The sequence below is a fragment of the Nomia melanderi genome, chromosome 12 (assembly GCF_051020985.1).
Source record: "Nomia melanderi isolate GNS246 chromosome 12, iyNomMela1, whole genome shotgun sequence".
Classification (NCBI taxonomy): domain Eukaryota; kingdom Metazoa; phylum Arthropoda; class Insecta; order Hymenoptera; family Halictidae; genus Nomia; species Nomia melanderi.
Window position 1 is genome coordinate 3,536,158 of NC_135010.1, and position 18,788 is coordinate 3,554,945.

The 18,788-nt window shown below is 31.7% G+C and overlaps 1 protein-coding gene across 1 annotated transcript in view; it reads right to left on the minus strand.

The window, feature by feature from the left end:
- Positions 1 to 18,788, minus strand: part of Dh44 (corticotropin-releasing diuretic hormone 44) — a 75,320-nt gene that overhangs the window by 2,241 nt on the left and 54,291 nt on the right. The window contains exons 2-3 of the mRNA XM_031974719.1: positions 5,052 to 5,219; positions 222 to 611 (exon numbers count right to left, since the gene is read on the minus strand). Of these exons, the coding sequence (XP_031830579.1) occupies positions 222 to 611; positions 5,052 to 5,201 (540 nt within the window). The 5' untranslated portion in view covers positions 5,202 to 5,219. The remainder of the gene's footprint in view (positions 1 to 221; positions 612 to 5,051; positions 5,220 to 18,788) is intronic.

Consider the following 18,788-nt stretch of genomic DNA (forward strand, 5'->3'; position numbering starts at 1 on the left):
TTTAACAGAAATGTAATTTAGGTTTTTTTCATGGTTTGTGCCAATACATTTTCTATCATTTAAAAATGTGTTTGTACTATTGTATGAAATAAATGGGGGGAGGCGCCAAGTTTAGATTTTTTCAGAATGGTGCGTAGTAACATAAAGTTTGGAAGCCACTGGCATATTGGAAACGCTTCATGAAAGAAAATGTAGGATTTTGTATTTCTTAAGATAATCACCCTTCGTGTTTGATCGTCATGTCTTTCTCGAAAAGCAGGATCGTCTATTTGGAACCAGTCGTCTAGTCTTTCGGGGACTTTGTCTGGTGTGATACTTCGATCATGATTCTTCTCCTCTTGTTCGATCGCGTATTCGATCCCGTTCCTCGTTCTCGTCATGGGTTTGGATACGTCATTGGTGAACAGAGGCAACGACCTTTTACCAATTACATCCAGCAAACGACGATTGGCATTGACCTGTTGCTGATCTTGCATCGCCTTGCGTCGAGCCAGTTCAAGAAGGACCCTCTGACGTAGCACGTCCAGGGAGTTCACGATCGACAAGGATCCAATTCGCTTGGTCCGGACCACCGTTGATCCAGGATCGTTACTCGAGTCAAACATTTCATTCTGAAAATTACAGAAAAATGTGTTATTTTGAATCAATTTTATACAGTGCCACTATTAGGCTGTGCATTTATATATTCGCAAATTAACAGTTTAATGAAGATTAATTAGGTATTCGCTCTGTTTCAAATTTTCTGAATCATCATGAATGTCCTGAGATTAGTAGGTAGTAAGCTATAGCTTCTGCTTAACATGATAATAGTCTACTGTAAAAATACGATAATAGTCTAGTGTCCAACTGTAAAAATTAAAATATTAATATAGTATTAATAACCGACAAAAAAAGATTTATAATGTGAGAAAATGAATTTTTATAACTTTTGCTTCTGTTTAAAAATTATATTTTTTCTTTTTTAATTTGACACCATTCAATGCAGCTGATTTTGTTGTTCGCGCAACGTTACCAGCATTTTTCTCGGTAAAAATTTTCATAATTATGATACAATATTTTATTAAATCAAACATATGGTTTTCACGAAACACAAATAAAATTCAAGAAATAAAACTAGCCAATTTCCTAAAACGTTGCCCCTCGCGTTACGATTTCAGATAAAAACAAGCGTAAAGGTAATTGAATGTTCTCTACGCCAAACACAAAACATGAATAATCAGAAATATGTGACGTTAGTAGCGAACGTGTTAATACAAATGACAAGCTAATTCGTTTATCGCGAACGATGGGTCATAAAAGCGGCACAATTCGTGCTGTCTATCCTTGTTTCGGCCATTATTCTTCGAGATTAAATTTCAATGTATTCATTTAACCCTCTAAGAGCATCGTTACTTGGAACTCATTCATTCGGATAATGGGTCTGCTTTTGATCTAAAAACGAAAGTATTCTCATAACTCTTTTTACGCGGTACTTAATTTTTTTCAATGCCGAAGGGAAAAAACTGACAATTTCCTGTGGAGCGAAGGAAAGCCAAAGGCTGTTCCAGTACGCGTGCACCCTCATTTCGCGCGACAATATTTAGGGTTCGTTCGCGAAACGACAAATAACTTCTGTTTTATATCCAAAGCGTAGCGTTCTTCAATTCTGCGAACAACCGTTTTTGCACCTGTGTGGGCGTAATAATAAAGAAAATTACATTGCGTGCCGCAACAAAGTACGATTAGACGCAGTGCGAACAGCGTCAGAATAATTTCCGAACAGGAATCGTATGAATATTAAAATGTACGCTGCGAGAATCTATACAATACACTCTCCCACTCGTCAAAAATTGGACCGGTTAAGAGGACCGAGTTAACGCGCACGGGTGAGCTTCCAAACAAAAAATTAACGCTTCATTTATTAGCGCGCGTAATTCAACGTGGTATTCGCGATGATAATGTCGTCGATGAAAGAAAAAGAAAACGGTGGATGCAACGAATCATAGATTACCGTTGAAAGCGCGGCGAATTCACATTCGCGACGGGGGAAACAAGAAAAAATAAAGGAACTGGACACAACGATCCTCATATGTGCAACGCGCTATCAACCCCACGCGATATTTCCTTCATTTTATTGCTACTTTCATGATACACACGCTGAAGAATGTGAACAAAAAGCTGCCGCAGCTCATTTCAGAAGAGGTCTACGCACCTGCGGTCGGAATTCTTCGCGTTCAGCCGTGCTTTAACGCTTATACGCGTTTTTCGCTCATAATTCATGCTCGGGATCACAAGAATGACTCGAGTGGGAGGAACCGAAGTTAACAATTGAGCCCTTAATTTTGAAAACAATCTAACAAAGGAATCCATACACACCGATTTTTATGAGACATATGTTAGATGTAGTTCTTTGAAAAATATTTGACATGTACTTTTTGTTATTGGCCAATATCTACATTAAAGAGGTGAAAGCACAAGTTGAGGGATTAAAATATATTTTTTTAAATACTCCTGAAACTAGGGGCTGTAGGGGAGACATTTTTTTTAAATTGTTTGTCTTTGAATGAAGAATTTAATTGCACAAGAAACGTGTTTGTTTAAATAATCTATGAAAATAGAAGTATCACTTACAAAACAAGTCTATAAGAACTAGGAGGTAATGGTGCATTCAATAATTGTGGTTAAATGACAATAAATGAAAAAATTTCAAAAACATGTATCCTCCATATGGACCAAAAATTGTCATACTGATTTACATGACAATAGAAAAATATTTAGCAAGAGAAATTAATAATGCATAGAATATACCTAGAATCTTTCTCTTTTTCAGTGAATTGTTAATGACAAAGTAGTTGTATGGATCATAGTTGAGAAATAATTCGTAGGGCAGTGGGTTAACACAAACGTACAATTCATGAAATGTTCTAATATAATATTCGCCTGTGGTGAAAGTCTCTGGAGTGCTTATGTATTGCACATGAACGTTAATTAACAGCCTTTCACGGAAGTTAAGTAGCTTCCCATCTTGCAGGTAATGGCCGCCTGAGATCGTTTTAATTAACGCGTGGAGAAGGGAACCAGAGGAATGGCACTTCATGGATGGTACCACGGCATTCATGTGAGTGTCTTCAATTGTTCGGTTGACGTAATTAAATTTCATATATTATTTTGGCTGCGTGTAGATATCGGTTCGTCGTGATTATATTGTGAGAAAACTGCACTATACCAATCTTAAATTACTATTTTCCATTGTCCTCCTTTTAATGCTATCCACGAATACCTCGTATTTCTTAAGTCGTTAATTTTTTTGGAAGTGTCTGAATCTCTTGATTAAAATTGCAAAATAAATGGCAATAATATTACAAAAACCAAAGTTAATGAAATATAAAGTTAAACCGTTTAAAAGAAATAAGCATCATACGTTCACTTTATTTCTTTTTCAGACATTTAAGCTAAACTTTCATTGATGAATTTATATGAAATTACTATGGACAAAAGGCATTTGAGTTTTGTAACAAGTCGAAATGTATTAAAATAAGCGTGACAGCACGAAACTGAAGGAAATACTTTTGTTATATGAATTGGTAGAATTTAATTTGTCTATGAAATTCAAGTTCATAAAAGAAACAACATAATGTTAATAATTCTTCATTTTTTAATAAGATGAAAGAATAAATTAAAATTTCAAACATTTTCTTGTCCATTTTCTTTTCTAGTAATATTCATCATATTTAGTCAACGAAATAGTAAAACACCAATAAAATCCATAAAACGTTCGTCTACCTGTTATAAAGTTTATTTCCAACATAATCTCTTAAAAAAATACTAGAACTAATTTTCTGCTAATTGATGTCATTCGCGACACACCGTAATCGAGTATGGCGCCAGCGAAGTTCTTGAAATTTCAATAAAAGCTTAAAAATAACGTTTCTAACGATTTCGAAAAAATCGAATCGTATAATTAATTTTGTTGCTGTTTATAAAAATATTTATTCCGCGATAAACTGATGTAATGGCACTCGCACGACTTTGCCAACCATAAATAAAGCGGAAGGTGGATCACGAGACAACATTTGATTCTCAGCGCGACTCCGGTGCGATACACTGACTCGTTCTCGATTCACATGCTGAATTCAATTGTATTCAGGAAGGAGTATCTGCGGTGTCCTTTCGCAAGCCAATAGTTGATGGACACATGGTGTTTCGATTTACGCGTGGACGCAATGTAATGGTATTATTCGTCGTGTATGCATTATTCTTAGAGGCCACACGCGAGGATTTTAGTCAATCGTTCGTGGCCGATTCAGAACGTATGATACGTATATGTTACTAACTATCTACAGGGTGTTCAGAACGACTGCAACCTTTTATATACTAAGGGATACGAAATAATAACGTTATTTATTTAGTTGCATTCTTGTCTTTAATATTGATTTTTGAAACTTACGTGTTATTAAGAAGTAAAATAATAATAATGAGAATAATAATAATAATAAAATATTATGCGTTTGTTTGTGAAAGAAATATTTGTTTATATAAATATGAACTATTCATTTAATATTCTTATTAATATTAAATAAGTGTTAAAACCTAACCTAAATGACTGGTCATCGTGACTTTTAATTAGGAATCAAAGGTGGTACATGTAATACATAAGTAGTCTTGATTTTTTTTAACTCTTTATGGATGGCGAAAAATAGTGTTGATAATTTTTAACAAATAAAGAAATTTGCCTGTCATTTTAACTCGTATCACAATGTTACATATTATTTGTTAGCATAGTAAATTATGTGTAGTTATATATACTAAATGAAATTTTTCTAATTGACTGGAGAATTTTTCGTACTACGTTATAATTTTATTATTATTGTATTTTTTAGGAGAATTCAAATTTTGTGTAGATGTTAAGATACTATGAGCTCTAAATTATTAGTATGTACAACTGGCAAAATTGTTTATCTGCTGTATTGTAATTCTGTATTAAAAATTGTTTTTCATTTCGTATCAAGAGAATAAAGCAAATGACAGAACTGAAAGAAAAATATTCTAGTTTTTTTGTATTTTTAAAATACCTCCAAATCCGGAATACGATGATTCAGCAGTAGCAAAAATGGCGGACGTTCCTGAGACAATTCCCTTTCATCATAAGTGGTGTATGATAGTGGTTGTCCTTTAGTTATGGTCACTAGAAAAATGGGCACTAGAACCTTGATAAAGACCATGTTTTTAACAGGAACTATCTGAAACAAAGAATAAGCATATTTTTTATAAAAAATAATATGCCCTTTCATTCTTTTCGACATACTATAAAATATGCTTTACATTATTTTATGATTGATAATCATATTTCCCGTTTTCTGAAACGTGAAAGAACGCAGTTCCCAGTTCACGTTGCAAATATTACATAAAAACAAGACAATATAACATTATAATTCTATTTAAATTCCCAGACATCAAACAGATAATGTTTCATAACGATGGGTTATTGCAAGCTATACGGAATTGTATTACGTTGCATTATATTCTTGCACATTAATAAAACATTAACTAAAAAAGTTCTTTATATGCAGCTTTTAAAAATAAATTTTAATAATAAGTGCTACAAATTTAATGTACAACGAATTAATTAAAAAAAACATGAAAAAATTCTAATATAAATTGACAGTAATAAGATAAAACCTTTAAGTGAACATCATTTAAAGTAAATAAGCAATTTTGCAAATTATTCATAGATTAATCGAATTTCTCTAATTTGTTCTTCATTACTCTTTATGTCACTAATTTAGATTTTATTTGAATTTTTAAATATGTGACCTATGATACGTCAACGACTTTTTAGAGCAGCTGAAAAATGAGGAAAAGGGACTTTTCCTTTTCATGTCGCTTTGATTTTACTGATTTCTCGGGAGCTAGATTTCAGTTCAGGAAGCCATTTCGAACCGTGTCTGTTTGTGCTGTTGACATCCGGTCTAAGGGTAGCTGCCCTTTCGATACTCCTCTCTGATGGAAGTGCCATTAACCTCTTCCCGCTATACGATACTTCTGTAGAGCTATTCCTGCTTTCGCTTTCAGCGGCTTTATCGTTTTTTAGCTTAGAGAAGCTGATTGGACCAGCTTCTGACAAACAGAGATACGTGTTACGCAATCACGATAAAACGATTTACGTAAAAATATAAACTCGTCCGATTTCAACTCGTGAGGATAAAATTGAGTCATTAATTAGAATCCAATTCGTGTGAAATTAAATTTCTTAAAATTTTATTCGTTTAAAATCAATTAATTACATTTACCCGTTTCTGTTAGAAAAACGAAATATGAGAGGTACTTAAGCATTTATTATTTATAAATAATTTATTTTTAAATTGTACATATTTTTCTTACTAAAACGGAAGTTTGAAACATGGTTAATGGAATGTTTTTAATACACTAAGAAAAACTTTGTTCATATTTGATCACGATTAATATTGTTTTAGAAATTGAATTTGAATTAAATATTATTCTTCTGCTATTAATTATTATACTGTAGAACAGTTATAAATATGGAATATACCCAGAATTTTTTTCTTCTTCTCACTAAATTATTAACGACAAAATAGGTGTATCGATCATAGCTGAGAAATAAATCGTAGGTCAAAGGGTTAAGTCATGTTTGCACTTGCATTAGCTATTTCAATTTTTGAAATGCAGGGCAATATAGAATAGTCATATCTTTTATATAACTTCGAATATTTTGCTTTTGCAATATTCTAAGCAATAACTTTCATTTCAATTTATTATGTACAAATGAAGTATATTGAAGTTTATTTAGATTGTTTCATGAATGTTTGTTGATTGTTTACAAAAATGTAAATTCTGGAGACTTAGAGATTAGGAATATTTAACTGAATATGTTGAATATAATTAACGTTAGAGGAATATTGGAAATTAGTGTTTTTTATTCAGGAATCTATGACTATTCTACTTTTTCCTTTTTTAATGATGTACTGAAAGGAATTCCTTTTTAATTATATTTTCTAATTAAAAATGTTTTTATATTTATCTACGGAATAATAATCGGTGAAAAGGGAGTAGGTTCTGAATAAAGTTGACGGTCAACGATGTGTTAAGCGTCACAAATATGTGACGCTGATCGTGAAACATGTTAACGACTGGCTATCGCTGCCGCTGCATCATTTCGCGATACGCGTCGCTATATTTAGACGAAGAAGAACGTCCGTCCGATCACGTGCAACGGAACGGGGTCAAGTTCGGCGATGAATGAATCTGGTTCAATGCGCTGCTGGTCGCAGACGTCGGCGATCGTTGTTGATGAAGTCAGCGACGTCATCGCTGCCGAGTTCATTAACACCGGGAGCTTAATTTGCGTTTGGTAATTTAGGGTTCCCGTTCCCGGTTTCCAATTATGCCGGTCCGCTCGACGCGCCGACCTGTTGGTCAATCCGAGTTCCTCCGTTTCGTCATTGTGTTCCGTTTCCACTGGCGTTTTGTAATTAGCGGTTGCCGAAGATTTTTAATTAATAGCCGAACTACTAGGGACCTGACTACACGCTGCCAACTTGACTGCAAGATAGAAATATTTTGGAAAAAGACACGTCAAAGGTAATAGGGAAAATAGCGTACCAACATGGCGCCGAAAGATAGAAAAGAGATTGAACATTTGGAGATTAGCAATATTTTACTGAATATGTTGAAAATGATTAAAGCTGGAAGAATATTGGAAATTAGTGTTTTTTATTGAGTAATCTATAGCTATTCCATTTTTTCCTTTTTAAATGATGTATTAGGAAGCAATACCTTTTTAACGATAATTTTTTTATCAAAAATATAAATGCATTGTTTTGTACATTCGTTTGTTAGAAGTATAGGTACGTGCAAATTAATTGTACCTATGAACCAAAGTTTTTATATTTGCTTTGTGAACAAAGTTATAATTTAATTTTACTGGCATTGCAAAACGGAGTCTTTATGTGCGTTATCCAAGCACATAGTGAACTACTATTACATTTTACATAACTCTATCATAACCTATGTTTAAAGTTACTTATACACGGTATAATAGAAAATATTATGAAATTTTATATCAGATATTTATTTTATTTGATCTTGACGGCATTATATTCATCAAATATTAAACAAAAAATTATATATGCAGAATAATTATAACTCATTTGGTAGGATGCAACTAAATCACCAATTCTCTCCTACTTAGGAGTAAACAAATTGCTTTTTATTTTGTTTATAAGTCAATGATAGAAAATGAATCAACCGAAGGAATATACAAATATAAACTCATTTTCTATCATCTTACAAATTTAATTTTCAAAACACGTCAAATTCTTGAAATTTCACCGATATAATTTAAATACATATATATCAAACTTAAATATTGAGTACTATAAAAATGATTTTAATTCTATAAATCTATTCAGGGATCACCGTATGTATGAAAACGATAACGCTAGAACGAACTCCGTCACAAGTTCCCCTCTTCACTTTAGCCTATGCATTAGCCCTCCCATTGAATCCCGTTTTGTTATTGTCTTCTGGCTGCAACCAGCAACACTATCGTTTTCATTGTACTGTTAGAGGATCATAACTCTATTGATAATGTCGATACTCTTACAGGTCCAAGAATAACAGTGAGCTTCAGCACGGTAGATGATTCGAGTACGATGAAGCTGTGGATAGGTTTACGTTATGTATCGAATTGAAAGGTTTACTGTTGACAGTAGAACTCTAGTAGATGCAAACTGTCCAAGGAACTTAATGAAGTTTAATGAAATTCAGGTTTCATGAAGATAGTTGTCAGAAAAAAATTTGATACATGTTTTTTTAGCAGTCATTGTAGAATGTCGAAGGACTGAAAACAGCTCTTAAAGGTGAGGATTAAAAATAAATTTTCTTTTAAATATTTTAGGCAATAGTACAGGAAAGCAAATTGTTTTATATGTAAAATTTTGAATCAGGGGTTTAATCATGTAAAAAAGGAATCTAAAAAATGTTTTATTCAAAGAATATAGTGTATTAAGGTTTGATTTTTCTTGTTTTAGAAATTTGTTTTGCATCAGATAATATTTAACATGAAAAAATGATTAAAAAGTAGCTGTACAATATGTATAATTAATAGAATTAATATGATATTTATTAATTAACTTATTAATTAATATATTATTTCAACAAAGGATTTTCTTCACTAATTTGTATGCAATTGAATTTTTAATTGAAAACTGTATAATTTAATGAAAATCGTGTATTATTTTGCAGTTCCTGATAATTGAAGGTTATATTATTCTCGTCGATAACAATCTCTGCCGAAACATGATTCTCTAATTTGCAGTCATGCTGTAACCTTTTCACCGTGTTTATTTTAATTGTTTTCTCAGCCATTAAGTTGAATATCGTATTTTATTAGCGACGAAGATAATTCAACGAATGGTGTCAGTATTGTCGCTGTTGGAACATAACAGTACTACGTTCAATTGTTCGAATGGGTATTTGCAACGAATCCTGCAATCCTATAAATGCAAATTCGTGCTAGATAACGCTAGTACCATTTCACGTTTTACGGTCGGTTTTCGGTGAGATAAAACTACCGCCAATTGCGAATGAAGATTTGACCAGTTTTCGTCGTCATTAGGAATCGATAAATTCAGACATCTACAGGATGGTGCAAAGGTTTACAAGTTCAAGTCTACAATTTTCAATTATTAAGTCAAACTTGGTACGTACTTATGATAAAGTTCATTATTTGGATAGGACATTTTAAACTGTCCAGTGAAAGTTAAATGGTTCCTTCAATTCCGGAGAAAATTGTGGAAAGAGGTACCGAGTATATTTGATATAAATCTAGACACTTAAATTCTACTTCATGATTAGAATTTAATATTTAAATTATTATGTAAGCTTGTTCTAGGTAAGATGAAAATTCCTTAGATATAATTACATGTCACTTTCAGAAAATGGAGTAGCATGAAATATTGGGGAAGATTAGAAGGTCTGTAATTATAAATCAACGTTTAAATAATTTAAATAGAACTGAAGTCTCTGAACGCTGGTTTTTCTTTTAATATTTACCATTTTTGAATGATAAAAAATGATTAAACTATCGTAAGCGTTTTAATATCTTTTTTATGTTTTGTTCTATTGCTATCAAGTATTTCTATGCATATATATATTTCCATAGTGATAAATTGTTCAAGAACTTTATAAACCACTAATGTATCAAATCGTCTAAAATTGAGCGTAGCAAAAAGTTCAACAAAGTTCCCCATGATTTTTATTTTATTAGAAATCTGATGGAACTTTTAATAAAACAAACAAGCTTCTTTTTTAATCCAGTATCCGTAAATATTTGCATATCGATCCAGGGTTCAGCAACGAGATGAATGGTTTTACATAATAATCTGTTTTCCCTCAATCTTAAGACTCCTGTTTGACGTTGTGTATCTACAGAATGGCGTGTGTCAATTTCAGCTATGGCGTCTTCGTACCTCGCGTAGGTACTGGTAGGCGGCATTCGAATTGATTAAATTTCGCGTTTAAATGTTTACACTGGAGGTGTATTCATTAACGAGAGCAACGCAATTTGTGAATTTAAATTTTCCCTGATCTGCAGCATAAGACTCGAACAGGAACAAGGCGAAAGGAATGAAAAATTCGTTCTGTATGCAAATCACTATCGCACGTGTATCAGGAAAATGTCTGGCGTCGAGTCGCGTTGAGAACCGCAAATGCTGTAAATTTGCGGTATCCGCCGCCATTATGGAACTTAACTTCCATTATCGACCCCTTAATTTTTCTGAGGATCTTCCGACTGATTTGCAAGCACTTTTTCTTTGCATTTTAATTAAATTGCTTTCCTCAAATGTGCATTGTCACCTTCAGAATGATATACAAGTGCAAAAGGTTAAATATTTCACATATTTTTCGTACTGTATGCAATCTGTGCAATTGTGCATTTTCAAATTTAAATATTGAAAACATATTAAGCAAGTAGATAGCCGAACAATTTTGGGAATAACTCTGGACAATAATAATATTATATATTAATGATTAATAATATGATATAGTATATAATATATATAGGACTAATAAGTCCAATATATTAATAAAATATTAGAACTAATATATTAATATTAGTTAATTAAAGTATAATATGAAATACTAATATATTAATGAATAATAATATTGTATAGTAATGATATATATATTTTTAATTAGAAAATAATAGTTCTCATTTCATTGACGATTACGTTTCAGTGTATAACACGGGTTTCCGGAATAACAAGTCCATCAATGTGGCGGTCGAAACGGGACCCACAGAATATGACTTAAACCACCGGAAGCACGTTGTCGAAGGGCGGAAAGGATTAATCGGGCTTATTGATTTGTCAATAGCGTACTCGGTTCTGAACAATAAACTGTTCCTAGAACAAGACAATTGTTAACTACTATGTAAAATAATTTTTAATGAAAGTTACTACATTCAAAATTATTTACATACGAGTTATTTCTATTTTTATTGATATAATCACATATTATCGAAAGATAAGATTAAATAATATTTGAAATAGATTGAAAAAGTGGAAAAAACTTTGGGCGTAACAATAACGAAATACAAATGATTTTATTAAAATAATTTAAAAAGATAATATGAAGTCTGATGTATTTAAAAATTAAACCGTTGACATGTCTACATTTTTATTCGCAAGAATTGACCGATATTTTTTCAAGTGTCCTTCAAGTGTTCATTCTAAAAGAAATGTTGTTTCAACGTTGTAATGGAGTTACGTTGTGCGTTTAAAAGTATGCACTGCAGTAAATGGTCTCTTTCAATCATTTTATATTTTGTCATACGTGGGACTAATATTATAAAATAATAGAATTGTATGAGGTAAACGAATGATTTAGAATAATAGTGGTCTAATTGCTATTTCTGAGTTTTCGTGGGATGTTCTCTGTTTAATTAAATACTAACATTAATAATTAATATTCAATAATATGATTAATAATATTGTAATCGTACAACATTACTAGTAATATTGATATAATATTGGATGAAAATAATTGGAACAATAGTTTATGTAAGTACACTTCACAAAAGCTTCTTTTTCTTGACAATTCAAAAATAAGAATTAGACCATTATTATTCTCAGCTACTCGAATAGACATTAAAGAATGTTGAAACGCTCGTAACGAGGAATATGCAATTGTTTCCATGTATGTCTTTTTCTAATGCACTATTTTAAGAAGGCAATAGCAAAAAGCATTATCTGAAGGTTTCATTTAAAATATCAAGTTGTACAGAAAGTCAAATTTCAATCAAGATACTTTTTCCAAGGAAAGAGTGATAATAAGAGAAGGCGCATCAAGTTCATAGCTTCAGTCGGAAATTGAACTCCGTTTGAAGGAATAAAGGCTCTAGGACCAATAAAAAAGTTGGCCTGTAACATCTAGCTTTGCTGCTATAAGAAGGCAATGTCCATACAGTTATAATGCTCAAACGTTTTGAGTTGTAAAATGTGCAATTGATTCTCCTAAGATTATACCAATCTTTCTTTCGTGATGAAAATATTAGTGGTGAAGTTAAGATATTCATTGGTCACAGAATTTGTAAGTTCATTTGTCATAATAATAAATGATAAAGTGTACTAAATCTATCAGAACTATGGCATTTAATTTCACTTATTTAATGTAACCTCTTGCTTTACAATGACGTGTGAGATTCGTGGTTAACATTTCGAATAAAATTTAGCAAATACAAAATTGACTAAATTCGCTTAAATTCAAATTAAATACCATTCTTCTATCATTAATTATTATATTGTACGGCAAACGTAGACATAGAATATGCATAGGATTTTTCTCTTTTTTCGATAAATTATTACTGATAAAGTTGTTGTGTCGATCACAGTGGAAAAATAAATCATAGGGCAAGGGGTTAATAAAATACTGAACCAACTATTCGTTTAAATCATTTTAGATTTAAGATGAGAAAGGGATTGAGAATTAAAATTTATCATACAAATTTGCAAACATCGATTCGCTGTTTTCTCTTAATTCTATTCCCCTATTTTGTCTATTATTTTGTTATTATATTACTATTTATTCCAATAATTTATTCTGACTAAATAGACGATTGTTACAAAAATTTAAGTGAACTTAAAAAATCTTAGAGAGTTTGAATAAACTGTTTTTCTATATCACCTTTTAGTTTTGAGAAATTTAATTTTGAAACAAAAATATTCAAACTTTTAAATTAAAACAATTTTTGCGTGTTAACTGTAAAAAATATTTAAACATTTCTTATGGGAAGTCATTTTACAGATTCTCTCAGATAAAGTGATCTATTTTTTTGTCCTGTAACTAACAGTACAAAAATTGCATCAGTTTCATTCGTTATTAGTCAGTTTACCAAGGAATTACTCAAAAGTACACATGTATATTTGACAACTGTTTACGTCGAAAACGCGGTGTAAAATAAAAACATTTCAATCCATATTTTCAATTTATATTTGTAGTATTCTCCATGTCATTTGTACATATCTAGTATACGTCTATATAAATATTTTTCTTAGAGTCCATAATGAAACTGCACTAGATTCCAATGAAACTCTCTTATTCCATTATAGAGCGGATTATACGCTGCAAACGCGCAAAGATTCGTAGACTAGTCGTGAAATATCTTTTCTGTTCGTTCCTTCATTCCTCGCTGTAAATACATCAACGTGTCGCCTCTTCGAGATTACAGTGGTTCCAGGTTCATTACAAAAGGTGGCAAAGTAGTCGCGTCCATTTACATGTGCTCACAAAGGTCTGAAGAATAGCTCTTTACACTCGTTTGTAGCAATCGATTACTAGCCGATAGAAGTTTTCCTGAAAGGCACAATTTCCCAACGAATGTCGCGTACTTTTCCCCTACCAATTTGCAACCGCCCGCGAATAATTTCACGCCTGTTGCCTCGTGGAATATTTTCTCCTATTCCCAGACCTTACCGCCACTCTCTCTCTCTTTCTCTCTCTTTCTCTCTCTCTCTGTCATCAGCGGCGCGTAATTAAGGTCTTAGCCCGTGGACGAGTTTAAGGTTTACTTTAAAACGAGAACGCCGCGTTAAAGCTGGAAAAAATACCCGCGACGTCACGTTTAACCCTCGCCGAACGGTGAATGAGCCTGTTCGGACATGACTGTAGAAACCTGCTGTAGAGATTTGTGGGCAGGGATTGGAAAGGTTCCGAAAATAACTGTTTGAAATTCTTATACAAGATATCTCGTGATTGGTGATACAAGCGAGCAGGGAGGGATTCTACGTGAAAAATTGAATCGAAAACGTAGGATTAAAGTTTTTCATATGAAGCTTTGTTTTTGAGAAATAGGTTTGAAAATTTGTCGAGTACTCGTGCGTGTGTATGTATATATATAATCTAGATAAAGTAGTTTTTCTAAGTTTCATTTTCTTTAAATTTTAAGTAAATGTTACTTGTAATTGCGAGTAAATAAAAAGAAACTAAAAAAACCTACTTTAATATTAGATTTACGGACTTAAAAATCGGAGATTGAAGGGTGGACAATTAAGATATATACTCCTGTAATTGCGTAAATTGAAATCGATTTAATCAGTTACTGAATAATGTTTATAAAATTCAATATGTGTTAAATTGACGCGTTTCGTAAACCCTAGTGTTAACTAGACAACTCGATTACAGTAATTGATAACAATTCTTAACTTTTACACTAAAACTGACTGATTTTTCACCCATGTCTCTCTTATATTACAAAGCAGTCCCCATTCTGTATTTGTTTTTCTTAAGTATTGCCAAGTATGACAGTGTTCATTGTCATCGCCGAACTACTGGGCGATGAAAATCCTGGGAGTGGCATGTACCGTAACCTTGGACTTCTTTGTCTACCAAGGCTGCCTAACCCTTTTTTCCTGACAATGAGGTTTGTGCATCTTAATCCTTTTGTTTTTAACGCCGGTTATAGTCGACATTCGTTTAAGATAAGTTAAGATCCATGAACGTCTAGTGTAAATGACTTTCAGTACTGTCGCAACAATTTTTGGAATATTTTTTCCTGTGCACATATTATAACAATTTTTTTATTTTAAATCTTATTCTCATTAATATGTAAAAGTAAAGTTTTATAATACTGTCGGTATACCAATGATTAAACACTGCATTTGAATGGCAGCGCTTCCGTAGATGAAAAACACATAGAAAGGATAAGACTGCGTTAAGGCTAATCTTACAATCTACAGGGTACTATATAATCGTATAAATTTCCTTGTACAGAGTTAACCCCTTGACATATAATGACGTGTCGCATGTATGGTAAAGATTTCTTAACTCTTAATAACCCAGCATGTTTTTGGACTGTGACTAATTTGTAGAAAATTGTTAATACCATACGAAAGGATTTTCTTCTAAAATCTAGAATATAATTTTTAATTTAATTTATACTCATAATAATTCATAATTTGTAATTTATAATCATCTTAGATGTTGTAACATAGTCGAAAGAAATGCTAGAGGAAGTTCTAATTGGAAAGAGCGATGACATGTCATATTTTATTCCATAAATTGGAACAATTAAATGTTTGATTACTTTGTAGGAAATATTTTAAATGTATTTGAACTTTATATTATGAATTACTGTACAAAGTGTAGCATGATAAAATATGCAAATTGAAATGAATTTCTATTATAAATTCGGTGACACAAATAATGAATATTTCCATTGAAGAAATATCTTTAATAAAGAAGTGCAATCTTAAATAATGAACAATAAAAACAGAGAACAAAGAAGACTAACATCTTAAAAACAAATTAAATATTAAAAACGACACACTGCAACAATAATTCATAACCAAAGGCCCAAGCTGTCACATATTAATAACGGTAATAATAATAAGACGAAATTAATAATGAGATAAAATACAACACATTATAACAACAAATATGTACAAACAAGTACAAAAAAAATAACTAAAACCAAAAATAATACGATATTCGTTTCAAAAATTTTCTCTTCTCTTCATTGATTTTGATTTCATCATTCATTTGACTTTGCTGGTAACAAATATTCACAAACAAATACACAGAACTAAATAACTAAAAAAGGAAAATAATAAAACATTCGTTAAAAAAATGTTCTCTTTTCTTCATTGATTTTCACAGTGATATTGTACAGGCGATGCATCGAAGGGTATTTTCACCCCACGAACCTAAGTTAACGCAGCTGGGAAGCGCTCGAACCTCTTTTATCTCTGTTTTACCGTTGAACAAATAAAAAAACTGGTGTCTCTTCTGAAAATGGTGCTTACGCGATGTTTTTACGTTCGCCGCGCGATATTTCACGCAATATTGCGACAATATTTCGTGGCGAGGGTACACGCAAAAGTTGCTTCATCGTTGATTGCTTGCTCGATCGCAACGATAAGTTACACAACCACTGGACTGACCTGAATCGTACGTTTCGCTTAACTTTAAAACAAACCGAACTTCGCGAGCCCTTCTCGCGCTTTATTAACGTCCTCCGATCCTTCAAATATTGACTTTTCCTCACCACGCATTACCGGAACTTCTCGAGAAATTTGCGGTCACTGCTGAATCTCTTTGCCTAGTTCCGAACAATAAAATAATTACTAAACTGTGGAAAATGCCGTCTTACAGGCGTAAAGTGTGAAGTACTTAATCTGTTAATTGTAGAATTTAGTTTGAAAAATCTCTGACTTTGTATGTACTCGTCAATGGCAGAACGAATGCACCTAGGGTATATTTTAATAAAAACTAAAGCAAAACAAAGAAGAATTACATGTTCAACTGAAAAAGTAAATAATTTATCGTTGAAAGAATTAGTATCATTTCGATTTTAAGATTACGTGTATACTTGTTCGACACAGTTAACAGGTTAAAATAAGATGCATACAGTCTGTCCGTTTTATTCGTGTACAGTTGAATATTTATTTAATCATTGAAGATACGAACAAATGTTTCAGGTAAAAATTGTTCGACACGATGGGGAACATTTAATAAGCTCGATCTTTTTATATTGTCATTTAAAGAGATTTAATGGTGAATGCATTTTTTTAGAATGGAGCTACGTATTATAATTAATGTCAGCTATTGTATTTTTCAAGACGAATTCAACGATGTGTATAACCTTTACTTTCAATTAATAATGTATCGACTATTTTTATGAATAATAAATATTATTATATAATTATTATAAATAGAAAAGAAAGTACTTAGGTACAATTAACATAAATATTTATATTCGCGGAGAGATCTCTGGAACAAAAATTGTGTAGACAATTTGCGAAGTGAAATTAAAATGTCCCTGTGACGTGTTTCTTCAAAATATATTCTTGCCTGTTAATTCGAACCCTTATTTTTACCGCAATCTTGTTCAGAGGAAAATTCTATTTCGTAGCCGCCTCGCGTCGTGTCGGGTGCTGGTTCGGTGAATAAGATGCTCCGCTGTGATTAAAGCATCACCGCGGATTAATAAACGACACGGTCTGTCCAATACTTCCGACGAAGGTATAAAAATGGTAATTATTAATATGAATAATTTCGTGATACCAATTGATCGATCGTCGGCGAAACGCGTCCCGGAGTTTAACTTCGCGACTCCCAAAAATTTTTCTTTGATTTTGCACAAGAAAAATGTTGGAAATCTCCTAACTGCTAGAGATTAATTTTTTAATTTAGCACAAGAAAAATGTTGAAAATTATTCATCATTAAAATGAGATCGGGAAAATTATAAAAAAGAATTTTTTGGAAATCTACACTTTTCTGTCATATATTTATAAAAAGAATTATGTGACATTTGTGCAGTTTTATTAATACTTCTTATGTAATATATTTATGATGCGAGCAGTCAGGAGTAAAAGTATTTGTAAAGCAATGATTGTTTTATGGTACATGAAGATGATATGTCTTATCATTGATAACAGTGTTAATATTTTTTGTTAATATTCTTTGACACTGTCATCGTCTTTCAAATTATTCGAAAGATTTTTTATTAATATTTAGTATTTTTGCTTTTAAAAAATATTCTTACTATACATGTTAGAACAAGTTTATCCTAGCTTGTTCCAAAAATAGTACGATAAAACATTTTCGAACTTTGCATGCCTGTATCATTATTCTATAAAAATATAGTTCTTGAATTTAACCAAAGATCAATTCAAAAGGACGAACATTTAATTCGGTTATTGTGCTTTAAAATTCTTCCATATCTAGCATTCATCTTGTACTTTATTTTTGGTATGTGCTACTTTTTTCCATTTGTTTAGGAATTTGTCATTTATGGGAATGAAAGTACAGATCTGCAGTCAATTTATGTTTGATTTTTGCGGTACTCTGGGAATACCGTGTCATGTATTTCAAATTCCCCAAGTTAGGTGATAATACTGTCTACTAGGAATTTTGATCTGTATACACTGGGTGATTTTATTTTCGATTGTGAAATTACGATTTAGATTATATATTTGGTTTTAAAAATAAACTCAAAAATATGAAAAAGATTGATGTGTAATGTCTTATTCGTCTTACATATTGTTCACGTATATTTCAACATTTACAATGTTAAACAAATATATAAATTTTACTTACGAAATTTTAGGAAATCGTTTCTTATAACAAATATTTGTACATCTTTTATAGTTAACATATAAAGGATTTTTAAAGTTAAAAACATGTTTCTTTAAACAAATCAGAAGCTACACTGAAAATCTACTAAAATCAACTATTGAATATTTAATTATATAAAAAGATTAAAAATTCGTGGATGAATTTAATTAAT